The sequence below is a fragment of the Conger conger genome, chromosome 16, assembly GCF_963514075.1.
Source record: "Conger conger chromosome 16, fConCon1.1, whole genome shotgun sequence".
Taxonomy (NCBI): Eukaryota; Metazoa; Chordata; class Actinopteri; order Anguilliformes; family Congridae; genus Conger; species Conger conger.
Genome location: NC_083775.1, coordinates 5,547,687 through 5,564,847, shown reverse-complemented (window position 1 = coordinate 5,564,847; position 17,161 = coordinate 5,547,687). Strand labels below are relative to the sequence as shown.

Genomic DNA, 17,161 nt, shown 5'->3' with positions numbered 1-17,161 from the left:
GCGTTACAGTATAAAAAAATAGCCTAAAATATCACATGATAACATCAATATCAATCAACATCAATAACATGCATCTCTAGTGAACGATTTTAGTTCAGGCCACGCTTTCACAACGTCTTGAAAAGTGTTTTGTAACTTTTCCTCCTGTAAGCAAAAATAATATCTGCTGTGATATTTTATGTGTGTATTGCTGTGTAGGCTACTTTTGTTTCCGACGCAAAGTGTTCCTATTTAGCGCCATTGTTCCCATTCGGCCCTGTACCCTCCTGCTGTCCGTGAATACTGACTGGTGATTGGTGTATCCCTTTGCGTCCCTTCGCAACGTCATTCTCCTTTATAAATTGTCATGAGTGAAAATCTGTAGAGGCGCAACCTGCCAGTTCTGCCTGCCTGCTGGTCAGACAATCGAGGGAACTTAATTTGCATTAATACGCCCGTGACTTCTGCAGTCAAACGGAAAAGAAACGCCGCAGTTTTGCATGCAGCCTTTCATTACAGTAAGCTAGTCCCAGCGGCAATATAATATCGAATTGCTTATTGGAGAATTTGGTTGCCGAAAATTATGTCATTCGACAGGGGGCATGTTCGGCCACGACTGTGTGTGCTGGAGAAGGGCTCTAATGGCTACGGGTTTCATCTTCACGGAGAGAGGGGGAAAACGGGGCAGTTCATCCGGCTGGTGGAGCCTGCCTCTCCGTCGGAAAGTGCGGGTCTGCGCGCCGGGGACAGGCTGGTTTTCGTCAACGGGGAGAGTGTGGAGAACGACAGCCATCAACAGGTCGTGTCCAGGATACTGGCCACCGTCGGGAAACTGGAGCTCATCGTCGTCGACGAGGACACCGAGGAGCTCCTGATAAAGTACAACCTGCGGTGTCTGAAGGAGTACGCCACCCAGGGCATCCCGCTGCCCGCCGGCGAGCCGAGCCACGGGTCCGCCGGCAGAAACGGCGCCGCGCGAGAACTGTCACCACCTCCGGAGACAAACGGAGGGGTCGCCGGGAAGAAAAGACACTGCAAGTCCGCCCAGGTAGGCATTATCCAGAACTCTAACTCAGATAATGTCATTTTTTATTCAAAATTATTATGATATTGTATTGGTGTATGCAATGCGCACTTTCTAAAATGCCCAAACGTGGTGACATAGGGTACATATAGGCTACGACAGTATAGGTCAGATTTTGCGCATCTTGTCAGCTTCTGTTTGTGATGACAGACATAATTCTCTCTCTCTCTCTCTCTCTCTCTCTCTCTCTCTCTCTCTCTCTCTCTCTCTCTCTCTCTCTCTCTCTCTCTCCTCCCCCCTCTCCCTCCCTCCATACTGGTTCCATACTCTTTGAAATCTAACATTGTGGGGATTTTCCAAAACAAACAGCTGGAAACTGAGAATTGGCAGCACAATAGAAAAAGTACTGGCTATTTTAGGCATTGATATGTAGCGGTCTGAGGAAACAGTGTTTTTGTGTTCTTGTGTTCTTTTCAACAATGTCCCATATTTCCCCCATGCAGAGGATGACTTGTCAGACTCATTGTTATGTCACAGTAGACCCAGTAGTCTCTGGGTCACTCATGCCTTACTGACAAACAGAAATTCTGCCCCATCTGTGTTCTCTGCACTCAAGGCTCTGTCCCCCTCAACAATTGCACAGTATATGTTTCTGAGTAGGCTTGTATGGCTCATAAGGCCATAACATGTTTAGTTCACCAAACTGTAAAATTTCCTGTGGATAAGCTTCCCTGTCCACTAGCGCTTTTGTGGTGAAACACCATCTTGGAGTTCATTTGGAGTTGGAAACATTTCTAGCCGACTCGGATGTAGCCAAGCTATATCTGGGTGAACCCTGCGCTATATTGGGGTTAACCTACTCCATTTATATGAAAACGTCTCTCAACCTAGATTTCCACCTGTGAGGTTTGCATGTTCTCCCCGTGTTCGCGAGGGTTTCCTCCGGGTACTCCGGTTTCCTCCCACAGTCCAAAGACATGCAGGTTAGGCTGATTGGAGAGTCTAAATTGCCCGTTGGTATGAGTGTGTGAGTGAATGGTGTGTGTGCCCTGCGATGGACTGGCGACCTGTCCAGGGTGTATTCCTGCCTTTCGCCCAATGTATGCTGGGATAGGCTCCAGCCCCCCTGTGACCCTCTTCAGGATAAGCGGGTTAGGATAATGGATGGATAGATGTCAAGATTCCAGCTTTTGCTCAGTGAGTTACTGCACTTCAAATTTTATTACAGTAACTCACAGTGAAGGATTGTGATTGAAAAAGGAGGTGACTGAATGTGAGAATATGTGACTGACAGTGACTGACAGTGGGAGTTAATGACAGATGGGGTGACATGGCTCAGGCAGTAAGAGCAGCCGTCTGGCAGTCGGAGGGTTGCCGGTTCGATCCCACGCCCGGGCTGTGTCAAAGTGTCCCTGAGCAAGACACCTAACCCCCAAATGCTCCTGACGAGCTGGTCGGTGCCTTGCATGGCTGCCAATCGCCGTCAGTGTGTGAGTGTGTGTATGAATGGGTGAATGAGAGGCATCAATTGTACAGCGCTTTGGATAAAGGCGCTATATAAATGTCAACCATTTACCATTTTACCATTTACAGTGACCGACAGTGAGGGTTAATGACTCACAGTGACTGACAGTGAGGGTTAATGACTCACATTTCCTGTCAGTGAGGGGTTAATGATTCACAGTGACTCACAGTGAGGGTTAATGACTCACAGTGACTCACAGTGAGGGTTAATGACTCACAGTGACTCACAGTGAGGGTTAATGACTCACAGTGACTGACAGTGAGGGTTAATGACTCACAGTGACTCATAGTGAGGGTTAATGACTCACAGTAACTCATAGTGAGGGTTAATGACTCACATTTCCTGCCAGTGAGGGGTTAATGACTCACAGTGACTCACAGTGAGGGTTAATGACCCACAGTGACTCACAGTGAGGGTTAATGACTCACAGTGACTCACAGTGAGGGTTAATGACTCACAGTCACTGACAGTGAGGGTTAATGACTCACAGTGACTGACAGTGAGGGTTAATGACTCACAGTGACTCACAGTGAGGGTTAATGACTCACAGTGACTCACAGTGAGGGCTAAGGGCTCCCCCTGGTCTCCACGGTTCCCAGGCATGGAGTCCAGGGCCCTGGGCACGCTCCCATGAGTCCTGACAATGAACAGGCCCACTGAGCATGTTTATCAGACTGGAGCTGAACACACTCCATGAGCAGGATACACACACACACACACACACACACACACACACACACGCCATCTCCACCGAGTTTGACGCTGTTCAGCCTGGAGCTTTAGCAGTCAGTAGGAGTCTGCCCTGAGCTTTTCCTCTCTTTGTGCTCTGTGGGGGACAGAGACTGCATTCAGAATGACCTTTGACCCCCCCCCCCCCCACCTTCCCTACTCCTGCAGTGTGCCATGCTTATAGGGGCTTATAGAAGGTTTAACATGGGGAAGTGTTATAATTTTACCCCGTTCGTGTGAACCAGTTGAAATTCTGATTGGACTCCTTGTGAATACGCAACGGTTGTCTCGAACGGTTATGCTGCTTGGGTTCAAGTTTTTAGCTGTGTGATCGCTCTAGCTCTTGGAACCGTACTTCTCTCTCGGGTCTTTCAGAGCACTAGTCTCTGGTTGTGATCTGCACTTTGTTGTACGTCGCTCTGGATAAGAGCGTCTGCTAAATGACTGTAATGCAATGTAATGCATTGTAGTTTTAGAGGTGCTGATAATGTTGTGGCAATGCTATTTGAAAGAGCAGTGACCGGCAACGCACCCAGAGAACCTATCCCTCTTCATGACCATTATATTACGTGTCTCGATCCGTGAAAAAGGAGATAAACATTAAACAAATAAGAGCTGTTTCTCAAACATTTTCAGTAAAAAATTAATAAATATCTTCAGTGGACTATTGTGTTTCTGCATTCCTCTGTCAGCGTGGCGTAGGATTCTTGGACCAATCAGAGTCCGTCTCACTGGAGTCGCCCTCCCACGGCATTCTGGGCCGGCCTTTCCCGCGTGGGAGGGCGACTGTGTGCCTGCAGCCCGGGAATGTGAGCTGTGCGGTTCCCAGCGCCGAGAATTTCTCCACGTCCTGACCTGCACCCCCCCCTGGCTCTCACTGAAGGCAGGGTTCACCTCGACCTCAGTTTGACACAGTCTGCGTATCACGAGAGCCGATGCTCCTGATAATGATACTGATCAAGAAATGCAAGTTCATGAGCAAACACTGCTCATGCATTCACCAGGAGAAAATCACCTCAAATATTTCATCAGCATTCACCATCTCCGTTGATCATTTGACGTACTCTTAGTGAGCACTTTATTAGGTATTTCAAGCCTTAATGTTTTGACTTATTAAGTCTTCTGCTGCTGGAGCACTTGGAGGTTTGACGTGTTGTCTGAGATTCTCTTCTGCATACTACTCTTGTAATGTGTGGTTATTTGTGTTATTGTCACTTTCCTGTCAGCTTCAACCAGTCTGGCCCTTCTCCTCTGACCTCTCTTATTAACAAGGTGTTTCTGCCGCAGAACTGCTGCTCACTGGATGCTTTTTTGTTTTTTTTCACCATTCTCTGACTCCAGAGACTGTCGTACCTGAAAATCCCAGATCAGCAGTTTCTGAGATATTCAAACCACCGTGTCTGGCACCAGCAATCATTCCACAGTCAAATCACTTTGATCACATTTCTTGCAGATTCTGACATTTGGTCTGAAAAACAGCTGAACCACGTCTTCACCACATCTGCATGCTTTTATGCGTTTAGTTGCTGTCACATGATTGGCTGATTACATATTTGCATTAACAAGCTGGTGCACAGTTCTACCTCATGAAGTGCCCAGTGAATGTAGTTAATTTGTGGGGTAATACAATATGCTGTAAGAATGTTGAGTAAGATTGCTGCAATGGTGAGCAATTGCGGAATATTTCTGAACAAGCTTGAGAGGAGGGAAGACAAAAGGCAAAATGGGGAGGAATGTTTGCCGTTGAGATCACACAATGAGTCACCCGCCCCCACCCACCAAGATGGTTTTTTAGAAGGTGGTCACCATTTTGTCATTCCCCTTCTCAATGACATCTTTTCCTGCTCTGGGAAGGAGACGCTGTCTGGAAATGCAATCATTTCCTTACTTTTGTACATCAAAGAATAGGCAGAATAGAGCTGGATTTTTCCCCTTTCCTGCTTAATGTAAATATGCCTCCTTTTGTTTTAGGGTGCAGTGGACAGCGATATGAATTCTTCTCAAAATGGAGTCTGATATGTGTGTCTCAACCGGATTCGCCTGGGACAGTAAATTGATGCTCATTTAGTCAAGTCAAGTTAACACAATGGGCAAATAAACGAGTAAACTGATTCTCATTCACTGTGTGAGTTCAGTTAACTGGTTCACATTTGCTGAGAGAGTTGAATTAACTAATTCACATTCCCTGTGCGTGCTGAGTTAAATGATTCACATTCACTGTGGGAGTTGAATTACAATAACTGACCCTGTGGGACTGAATCTCCTCTCTGTGTACGGGGTGCCAGATTGGACAGATTCCATGGTAAATGGTTGGCATATATATAGTGCCTTTATCCAAAGCGCTGTACAATTGATGCTTCTCATTCACCCATTCATACACACACTCACACACCGACGGCGATTAGCTGCCATGCAAGGCACCGACCTGCTCATCAGGAGCATTTGGGGGTTAGCTGTCTTGCTCAGGGACACAGCCCGGGCGGGGGATCGAACCGGCAACACTTCGACACAGCCCGGGCGGGGGAACGAACCGGCAACCCTCCGACTGCCAGACGACTGCTCTTACTGCCTGAGCCACGTCGCCCCACCTGCCCACAGACATTCCATGTCCTGACAAATTGCGCCCGCCATCATTACCGGTTAATTTAGCGAGCTCCGTTTAGCCCGGGTGACGTACAGAGCGTAGCGTACGATGACAGGATCCCGCCGCGTGCCTCCTTAGGCTGCTCAGGTGTAATGTTTTGTCAAGGTTCCAACAGCAGCCGGCCACCAAAAAAAAACCAACCAAACCACCCACTTAACATGAAACCTGGTGATTTGAAGTCCGCTTTGCTGGCGCTACCTCGTGCCAGCCCTCCGTGGGTAAATGGCGGCGATGGAGCCGGGCCAGATGGTGCGATCGGGGGCGGGGGGGGGGGGGAGAAGGAGAATAGGAACGCACCCCCCCCACCTGCCACTTCAGCCTGTACGAGGCTTTGAACATCACTGCCAGACAGGATTATACATTCAAGTGTCGGCCCCGAGCTGAATATTCCGCTGGCTGATTATCTCGCTTTTGTTCGGCGCTGATTGAATAGATGGGAGAATCGGACGGTGTTCTGAGCCGTTTTTTCTTTTGGAACTGCAAAAGCAATTTCAGAGTTTTTTCTTTTTTTTATTGGGGAAAAATCATTATTTATTTAAATTGTTAACGTTCACAGTTCGGCATTTGGCAGACACTCTTATTTAGAGCAACCTGCACAGATGGCTTTTTAAAATATTTTTATGTATTCCCTGAAGCCATTTAGGTAAAGTGTTTTGCTCAAGTACATAGGCAGTGTACCAGCTGGGAGGTGAATGCACAAGCTTCGAACAACAAGCCCAGTTCCCAGACCATATTCTTTTGGAAAGCCTGGCCTGTAAATGATCAACCTGTGGATCCACCTCTCCCCGTCTGCCACGTCTGTAACTGACCTGTGGATCCACCTCTCCCAGTCTGCCACGTCTGTAACTGACCTGTGGATCCACCTCTCCCCGTCTGCCATGTCTGTAACTGACCTGTGGATCCACCTCTCCACGTTTGCCACGTCTGTAACTGACCTGTGGATCCACCTCTCCCCATCTACCACGTCTGTAACTGACCTGTGGATCCAGCTCTCCCCATCTGCCACGTCTGTAACTGACCTGCGGATCCACCTCACCCCATCCGCCACGTCTGTAACTGACCTGTGGATCCACCTCTCCCCGTCTGCCATGTCTGTAACTGACCTGTGGATCCATCTCTCCCCGTCTGCCACGTCTGTAACTGACCTGTGGATCAACCTCTCCCCGTCTGCCACGTCTGTAACTGACCTGTGGATCAACCTCTCCCCGTCTGCCACGTCTGTAACTGACCCGTGGATCCACCTCTCCACGTCTGCCACATCTGTAACTGACCTGTGGATCCACCTCTCCCCATCTACCACGTCTGTAACTGACCTGTGGATCCAGCTCTCCCCATCTGCCACGTCTGTAACTGACCTGCGGATCCACCTCACCCCATCCGCCACGTCTGTAACTGACCCGTGGATCCACCTCTCCACGTCTGCCACGTCTGTAACTGACCTGCGGATCCACCTCACCCCATCCGCCACGTCTGTAACTGACCTGTGGATCCACCTCTCCCCATCCGCCACGTCTGTAACTGACCTGTGGATCCACCTCTCCCCGTCTGCCACGTCTGTAACCGACGTTTGAAGGAGCAAGGGCATTCCATTTGCTCAATTAACTTTTTCTCGATTTTACTTATTTTTCTTTCATCTTTGGGGCGAGAAAAAGATAAAAGAGGAGAAAATAAGGGATTGGGAAAAAGTCCAATGAGGTGTATCTGGCCGACCTTTGACCTGGAAGAGGAAAGGGCGTCGGTGGCGGGTCAGACAGCTTCCGGAAAGATTCCATCATCGCTGTTGCTATTTGCGGCCGGGCGGAGTCGGCCAGAAGCGGAACGGATCTGGGACTCGCCGTTCGCAAGAGGAACATTCCAGAAAAGCAGGGTGCTGCATCGTAAACACAATGGCTGTGGGAGGGGGAGGGGGGGGTGATGCATCGCACGCTGACCTCGCGTCCGCACCCATCGAGCGCTCTGAAAATAGCCCCGAGCGCGCAGCGCTGGGTCTGTAACGGCCGCCGCACTTGCATTCTCCTGTCACCCCAGACGGAAGGAGAGCGATGTTCCCATTGTCTTGGACTGGGTGGGGGACAGTCCAAAAGGAGACATCATTCTCAGGATGCCCCACCCCCCACCCCAATCTCTGTCTGACCCCCGCCCCGGTCCTGTCTGCTCCTCAATGCAGACGGCTGGACGGACATACTAAAATGTCACGTCTTCGTGGATTCTTAAAAAAACGCCAAAATAATGAGCTGGTGTGATGTAGAACATGGACCTTTTGATTGGTTGATTTGATATTTGTGTTAGCTGACTTGTGATGGGGCCACTGTCTGGTTGGTCAGGTGTTAACTGGGTACTGCACCAAGTTAGACTAAATCCAGTGGAAAGCCAGCTAAAAATAATAATAATAATTCCAGATGTTTCCTGAATGCTACTCACCCACTACAATGTTTCCAAAGACAGTACCCTAGTCTATATGGTATAAATAATGAATAATAATAATTAGTTATTAGCTGATGCTTTTATCCAAAGCAACTTAGTTGATTAGACTAAGCAGGGGACATTCCCTCCAGGAGCAATGTGGGGTTAAGGGCCTTGCTCAAGGGTGTGGACCTTATCGTGGCTACACTGGGGCTTGAACCACCAACCTTCTGGGTCCCAGTCATGTACCTTAGCTACTAGGCTACAGTCATTAGCTAGAGTGTTGAGTTTGAATGAATGTGTTGGTTGATTGCTGATTGATTGATTGATTGATTGACAGAATTTTGGGTTTATTATTCGGTCGGTTGGTTGCTGATTGATTGACTGAATGTTGGGTTTATGATTTGGTCAGTTGATTGATTGACTGAATGTCGGGTTTATGATTCGGTCGGTTGATTGATTCATTGAATGTTGGGTTCATGACTGAATGTTGGGTTTATGATTCAGTCGGTTGGTTGATTCATTGAATGTTGGGTTTATGATTCAGCTGGTTGATTGATTGACTGAATGTTGGGTTTATGATTCAGTCGGTTGATTGATTGACTGAATGTTGGGTTTCTGATTCAGTCAGTTGCGTGATTGACTGAATGTTGGGTTTATGATTTGGTTGGTTGATTGATTAATTGAATGTTGGGTTTATTATTCAGTCAGTTGATTACTGATTGATTGACAGAATGTTGGGTTTATGATTCAGTCGGTTGAGTGATTGACTGAATGTTGGGTTTATGATTTGGTCGGTTGATTGATTGACCGAATGTTGGGTTTATGATTTGCTCAGATTATGATATGATTCGATTCGCAGGGTCACAGGCACGAGCTGCGTCCGCGGCTCTGCGTTCTGAAGAAGGGACCGGAGGGGTACGGCTTCAACCTCCACAGCGACAGCTCCAGACCCGGGCAGTACGTCCGTGTGATCGACCAGGACTCCCCCGCACAGAGAGCCGGCCTTCGACCCAAAGACAAAATCATACAGGTAGTGCGGTGCCTTCCTGCCTCTGCTGTCCTCATTGCAGACCTCCTCAGTCTGTCTGTACGCTACGCTGACACTCTCTGTGTCTGTATGCTACACTGACCCTGTCTCTGTGTCTGTGTCTGTACGCTACACTGACACTCTCTCTGTGTCTGTACGCTACACTGATCCTGTCTCTGTGTCTGTACGCTACACTGACTCTCTCTGTGTCTGTGTGCTACACTGACCCTGTCTCTGTGTCTGTACGCTACACTGACTCTCTTTGTGTCTGTACGCTACACTGACCCTGTCTCTGTGTCTGTGTCTGTACGCTACACTGACACTCTCTCTGTGTCTGTACGCTACACTGACCCTGTCTCTGTGTCTGTGTCTGTGTCTGTACGCTACACTGACACTCTCTCTGTGTCTGTATGCTACACTGACCCTGTCTGTGTCTGTACACTATACTGACTCTCTCTGTGTCTGTGTCTGTACGCTACACTGACACTCTGTCTCTCTCTGTCTGTACACTGCTTGCATAATTTTTGATGGGTGGGGCTGGGAGTAGAAAAAGGAGCAAGGAAAAAAGTAAGCGATTCTAACGAGCCCTGTCTCTGACACTCTCTCTCTGTCTGTGAGCCCTGAGCCCTTTCTCTGTCTCTGTCTGTCTGTGTCTCTCTCTCTGTCTGTGAGCCCTGAGCCCTTTCTCTGTCTCTGTCTGTCTGTGTCTCTCTCTCTGTCTGTGAGCCCTGAGCCCTTTCTCTGTCTGTCTGTGTCTCTCTGTCTGTGAGCCCTGAGCCCTTTCTCTGTCTCTGTCTCTGTCTGTCTCTGTGTCTCTCTCTCTGTCTGTGAGCCCTGAGCCCTTTCTCTGTCTCTGTCTCTGTCTGTCTGTGTCTCTCTCTCTGTCTGTGAGCCCTGAGCCCTTTCTCTGTCTCTGTCTGTCTGTGTCTCTCTCTCTGTCTGTGAGCCCTGAGCCCTTTCTCTGTCTCTGTCTGTCTCTGTCTGTCTGTGTCTCTCTCTCTGTCTGTGAGCCCTGAGCCCTTTCTCTGTCTCTGTCTCTGTCTGTCTGTGTCTCTCTCTCTGTCTGTGAGCCCTGAGCCCTTTCTCTGTCTCTGTCTGTCTGTGTCTCTCTCTCTGTCTGTGAGCCCTGAGCCCTTTCTCTGTCTGTCTGTGTCTCTCTCTCTGTCTGTGAGCCCTGAGCCCTTTCTCTGTCTCTGTCTCTGTCTGTCTGTCTCTCTCTCTCTGTCTGTGAGCCCTGAGCCCTTTCTCTGTCTCTGTCTCTGTCTGTCTCTGTGTCTCTCTCTCTGTCTGTGAGCCCTGAGCCCTTTCTCTGTCTCTGTCTCTGTCTGTCTGTGTCTCTCTCTCTGTCTGTGAGCCCTGAGCCCTTTCTCTGTCTCTGTCTGTCTGTGTCTCTCTCTCTGTCTGTGAGCCCTGAGCCCTTTCTCTGTCTCTGTCTCTGTCTGTCTGTGTCTCTCTCTCTCTGTCTGTGAGCCCTGAGCCCTTTCTCTGTCTCTGTCTCTGTCTGTCTGTGTCTCTCTCTCTGTCTGTGAGCCCTGAGCCCTTTCTCTGTCTCTGTCTCTGTCTGTCTGTGTCTCTCTCTCTGTCTGTGAGCCCTGAGCCCTTTCTCTGTCTCTGTCTCTGTCTGTCTGTGTCTCTCTCTCTGTCTGTGAGCCCTGAGCCCTTTCTCTGTCTCTGTCTGTCTGTCTCTCTCTCTCTGTCTGTGAGCCCTGAGCCCTTTCTCTGTCTCTGTGTTTCTCCAGGTGAACAGGATGGCGGTGGGGCCATGTCTCTGACACTCTCTCTCTGTCTGTGAGCCCTGAGCCCTTTCTCTGTCTCTGTCTCTGTCTGTCTCTGTGTCTCTCTCTCTGTCTGTGAGCCCTGAGCCCTTTCTCTGTCTCTGTCTCTGTGTCTCTCCAGGTGAACGGGGTGGCGGTGGGGTCATGTCTCTGACACTCTCTCTCTGTCTCTGTCTCTGTGTCTCTCCAGGTGAACGGGGTGGCGGTGGGGAGGAAGCCGCACTCGGAGGTGGTGTTGGCCATCAGGGCGGGGGGCGACAGGGTGTCCCTGCTGGTGGTGGACCCTGAGACGGACGCGTTCTTCCAGAGCTGCAGGATCAGTCCCGCTGAGGAGCACCTCACAGGTGCGTGGCTACAGGGCCACTACATCCTTTCACCTTATTTTCATACACCATTCAACACGTGTCAATGCATCTGTTGAACAGGATTCATACCTTATTCCTGTTATCTATGATGTCGTACTGTATATCTGGAATTTGTCTGTGGAGTGAAACATCGGGGTGCGTGGGATAGCGATAACATACACAGGGGGGGGGGGGGGGGGTTGTAACCAATAGGCAGCCAAGATAAGATCCACACACAATGAGACCCACCTTCAGTAAAGGCCCTTAACCCCACATTGCTCCAGGGGGATTGTCTCCTGCTGAGTCTAAGTTGGGTAAATAACTGTAAAATAAATAAAGGTTAGGCTTCCTAGTGTGCCTTAGCAATGTACTCAACCTTGGGTGGCTTCAGTAAGCATGGTTCATGGTTCATTCCTGTCATGGTTGTGGTTAATGTAAAACCTCAACATCTACCGAGATATCAGACTGACTAGTAAAGCTAACAGTAACTGAGGAGTGGTCATGTGATGTTGTCATGTGATACAGCTGAGGATATTACTGAGTCATTGCATGGCCTAGGTTCCTCTTTCACCTGATTACTGCACACTCACACAAGCAAATACACCCCACATAATATTTATCTGGTGAAAAGTTGGTGAAACGCTGTCTAGGTGTTCAGGTAAAAACCAGACTACATTTCATTTAAAAGTCAACGTTTTCTAGCCCATTAGGTGGCAGTCAGACTATATCTGGGCATAACCTGAGCTATATCGGGGGTTAACCTCGTCCTTTATTCCAAAAACGCGTCTCAACCTAGATTTCCACCACGTCAGACACCTAGATTCCAGCTTTTGCTCAGTGGGAAACTTCGGTAACATTTCTGTTACTGACGGGGAGTAAGGGAAATACCTTTGATACATTTTTTTACACTGTTAAATATGTAGAAAAATGTCATTACTATTTGTGCATTGTGTATCTGGAGCTGGAGTCAGATTTCTCAGAATTTCTCTGGTGCCTGCGACTAATCTGTACCGTCTCTCGGTTTTCAGGATCCCTACCTGTGATCAGGGAGGTGGAGGAGGAGGTAAGGCACTGGGGTCCGCCCTGTGTGAACAGAACCGAACCGAACCGCAGCAGTTCGGTCATTGAATCCGGTTCTGAGACGGTTCTGACAAAGCTCAGATGGCCTGTATATTTGAGCCCAATTGAACCACAGAACTGCTGCATCGCTGGTACTTGCTGCACTGACGTACCATAGATTACTGCTGACAATAATGTCAGCTGAGTCTCTCCACTGGATTAAAGAACCAACATCTGCCCCCTGGTGTATGGATGTGGCATTGCAACATGTTTGTGCTAAGAGGTGTCTTATAGGGAAATGAAAGGCATTCTGGCCGTTTCTATAAATTGATGCCTGCAGCCATGGCAGTTTATGTTATCATTCTTATTATTATTATTATTATTCTTATTATTATTATTATTATTATTATTTGAAATTATTTGAGATTTTATCACTTTGCCTGTTTTGTTTTCACACCACCACACTGCTGTCCTGCACTGCGTGTTGGCTTCAGTGGGGATTTATCTGACCTCTCCTGTTCTGTCCTCCCCTTCAGATAAATGGAAATGGGTCCAGAGAGGAGAGGAAGGAGTCCAGTCGGTCTGTCAGTCTGTCTCCATCCAGCACCTCCAATAACTCAGAGGTCAGTCCCGTTCACATTGTGTGTGTATGTGTGTGTGTTGTGTGTGTGTGTGTGAGTGTGTGTGTGTGGGAGAGTGTGTGTGAGTGTGTGTGTGTGTGTTGTGTGTGTGTGTGTGTGTGTGTGAGTGTGTGTGTGTGTGTTCTGTGTGTGTAAGCTGAACACACCTCACTACACCCAGCATTGTTCAGCATTGCATATTATTGCCAAACATTTATGTTTTCTTCCTCTCTTTCTCTTTCCCTCTCTGTCACATTGTCTCTCTCTCCCCCCCTTTCCCTCTCCTCTCCTCCACTCCAATCTCAACTTTCTCTCTCCCCCTTCTCTTTCTCTCTCTCGCTCTCTCTCCCCCCTCTCTTTCTCTCTCTCTGTCACATTGTCTCTCTCTCTCTCCCCCTCTTTCCCTCTCCTCTCCTCTCCACGCCAATCTCAACTCTCTCTCTCTCTTTCTCTCTCTCTCTGTCACACTGTCTCTCTCCCTCTCTGGGTTTTGTGCAGGTATCTGAAGAGTCGGTTGGAGAGCAGGCTCCGGACAGGGCCCTGTCCCTGCAGAAGGCCAAGGAGCGCGCTCACCAGAAACGCTCAAACAAGATGGCCCCTCAGATGGACTGGAGCAAGAAGAATGAACTGTTCAGCAATCTCTAGGCCCGCCCCCTTCCCCACTCTGACCTGTTAGCCTACCTCCAGAATGCTCCCCTTCACAAATTCCAGGGCCATATTAGAATCGGCGCACTTTCCTACAGTTGAGTACACAGTTTGTATATATTATTATCAGGCCTCAGATTCACAGACACTTTGAGTTCCAGTGTTATCAAAGTTTTGGTGAGAAGGAAATAAAACTAACCCACTTTACTTAAATAAATAAATTAATGAATAAATAAAGTACAATAAGAAGTATCGTACTAAACTAAAACAGTGAAAAACAGTGTTTAAAAATGAATATGAAATAAAAAAGTTATAAATATATAGAAATTTGAATTATACTAGATATATCATGTTTGAAAACATATCAACACCTATTTTACAATCCTTAGACATCTTTAAACCACAACCCTTCCTCACTCTCTTTCTAAAAGATGCCTTGCTTTCTCATTTTGCGTAAAACATGAACCCTGATCTATTCAAGAATTAACTTGTGTATACTGTATATAACCGTACATCAGTTACACCGAATTATTAAGTGAATGTTGAAATGAAGATAACTCATGAGGAAAATCAATAGGATAGACATTCGCCTATCCATCTGAAATATTATACGTGTTTTGAAATTAGAAAATGTGTGTGTGTGTGTGTGTGCACACGTGTGTGTGTGTGTGTGTGTGTGTGTGTGTGTCTACAGGACAATCTGAACATCACTGCTGGTCAGAGAACTTTGTTCCGATAGATTGTTGTATTTTTTTAACCAGTGCTTCTTTATACCAGTCAACCTTGCAATTTAAACTCGATGAGGCTGTAAGAATGGTCTTTGAAAATCAAGACTGAAACATTTTTATCTTCTTTTTTTTGGTGAAGAAAGGATTCTAGGGGTCCAGTATTCAAGGTGACCAAAATAAAATGATAACTGTGTTCGGAGTCCAAGGAGATTCAGCACTTTTAGGCAGTTGGAAAGTCCAGGGGTCCAAAAGCAAAAGTCCTGCCTTGCGTTTCTTACACCCATGAACTTGTATTGCTGATTTCAGTAATTGGTTCTGCCTCCTGGCAGAATTGTGCTCATTAGTATATCCAGGGGATTTGAACACAGGGGAGGACTTTTACTTTCTGAACCTGGATGTTCCACCTCAGCATTCAGCTCTGTCAGTCTATCTTGATTTTTTTTATTTTAGATATTTTGCCTTTAAGGTTGTTCTCGAGTAATGTTATTTCATAGATCCATGGAATCCCATACTTTCCACTTTTTGTGTTTTTATAAATGTTTTTTCACTCAGATATTTTACTCTCTGAAGCTACACTGTTGTAATTTGTGCTGGTATGCCTGTTTTTATTTATTTATAGTTAATATTAGTAATATCGTGTAGTAATAACGTTCCATTTAGATTCACTTGATATCAATTAATGAGTTAAGTATCACTGTTAAAGGCAGGATTAAATTACCAGACGCTAGTCGTCTAGTCAGACTGCAATCACGATTTTCATAACTTTACTTGGAGGCCACCATTTTGTCTTGGGCGTGCAGTATCATACAGACTGAATTATACATGTGTCTAAAATTGCTAATTATATAAATGGTTGGAGGGAAAAAATAAACTGTTTAAAATCTAAATTATTAGGCTACTTTGCAATGGATTATTTTCAATAGCATCTTCTATTATTGACCTTTTACGCATCAGCGTCAGTGACGTGGGACGTCTGATCAATGCCACTGCCCGCGTAAAGTTTGTAGCTAGCTAGCTACACAATATGTCTGTCCAGAGTTCTTATCCACGATAGAGAGACAACGTCGGCGCTATCTCTGGAAGCCCACCGTCTGCAATCGTGAAGTTTAATAAAAAGGTGGAACGACATCCCATTTTGTGAGACACCTAGTCCACATGCACCCAGAAAGGTACGTTAACTCAGCTTGGATTTAACTTGTGACAAGTTAGCCAAACCAGCTAACGTTGCAGCAGCGGCCCAACACAACTATGTTTATTTAAAATACAGCGTTCGTCTTCAATATCATGTGGATACATTAACGGTAGCAACTTCTGAAGGTGTTGGCCGATGTCTCTCCACTGTTCAATTAACAGCCGTCCCCCGACGGCAACAGAAACGAACGGCCTACTAGATAACCGTTATTAGATAACTGGTACCTTCCTGAAGCATTGGTCCTGCACGCGCTACATCGTTGAGCTAGTTCATCTCATATTTTTTCAAAGAAATGAACAGCGATGAGGTGTTATTAAACTCCCCACTGGTCTATCTGTGTTGTGTTATAGTGAACGTTTCCCTTGGACCGTTTAAACTAAAGTCACATCTAGATTTGTTTTTAAGTGCACGTGCATATTTCACTCGCATTAAGAGCAGCCATTATCAAGTCAAATTCTTAGAATAGATTACTAGAATTCAAATTCTATCTTTCAACTCAGTCCGGGGGGTTTGGGGGACCGGCAACCGCAACTGAAATGGGGCCCATTGGAGCAACTCTCAATTTAGAGGGTAGAACTAAGTTCACTTCGGTAGTGATATCAAGCAAAACACGGCCGTCTGGCCCCAGGGTGCTGTTGACGGGGAAAAAAACGGCATCGAGGCCAACAGATCGAAACAGTTTTCTCCCAGGCGTGTTTTGCGGCACTGGAAAAAAACAGAGACGCCCGTATTCCCGTTCCCTCCTCCTACACCTGTCTGCGAGCGAGATACAGCGCAGGGTGATCAAAGCCGGCTGTTGCTATGGCTACCCCCCCCCCCCCCAACGAACACACCCACAGCGCGATCAGTCTTGGAACTGACGCGGACGCATTCCAGTCATCAGTTGCAACCGAACCGCCGTACCCAGAGAATGAAAACAACAGGACTGTCTCGGGACTGCAGTATTGAGCCCCAGGGCATCAGGTGACTGTGCTTTAAAAGGAGTTTTATTAACCAAACGCTTAATACAACAACTCCAACACTGCTTATACACAAGCGGTCAGTACAAAAATAACCCTGTCCATTTGGAATGATTGTAAATTTTTCACACAAATTAATTAGAAAATTAATTAACCAGGCTTTTACCAGTGTATAAACTACACGATTAAAAAATAGTCTAAGGCAACAATCTCTCGGTAACTCTCAGTTAATATGTCACTCACTCTGTCTCAGGTCTTACCTGAAATTGTGCTACGATTCATCTGTCAGTGCGCTGGGAGCCCTTGTAAGCTTATGGCTGTCAGTAATGTGCATTCGCATTGCGCCCAACCTCGACGCTGCGTGTGCATTAAGGAAAATCCGGAACATTCCCCAGAATTTACAAAATGCGAGTAGAGAGAGAGATACTGCAGCAGGGGTCCTCGCTCCTGGTCCTGGAGAGCCGCAGGGTGTGCTGGTTTTTGATTTCGCCTTAATATCAGCAAC

General features: G+C 47.2%; 1 protein-coding gene across 1 annotated transcript; it reads left to right on the top strand.

Moving 5' to 3' along the window:
* The first annotated feature begins 378 nt into the window (after positions 1–378).
* LOC133115243 (Na(+)/H(+) exchange regulatory cofactor NHE-RF1-like) lies at positions 379–15,392 on the top strand. Its single transcript, XM_061225053.1, has 6 exons — positions 379–1,027; positions 9,167–9,337; positions 11,300–11,453; positions 12,482–12,516; positions 13,049–13,135; positions 13,631–15,392. The coding sequence occupies exons 1-6, from the start codon at positions 563–565 to the stop codon at positions 13,775–13,777; spliced, it is 1,059 nt and encodes a 352-aa protein (XP_061081037.1). The 5' UTR covers positions 379–562; the 3' UTR covers positions 13,778–15,392.
* Positions 15,393–17,161: the final 1,769 nt, after the last annotated feature.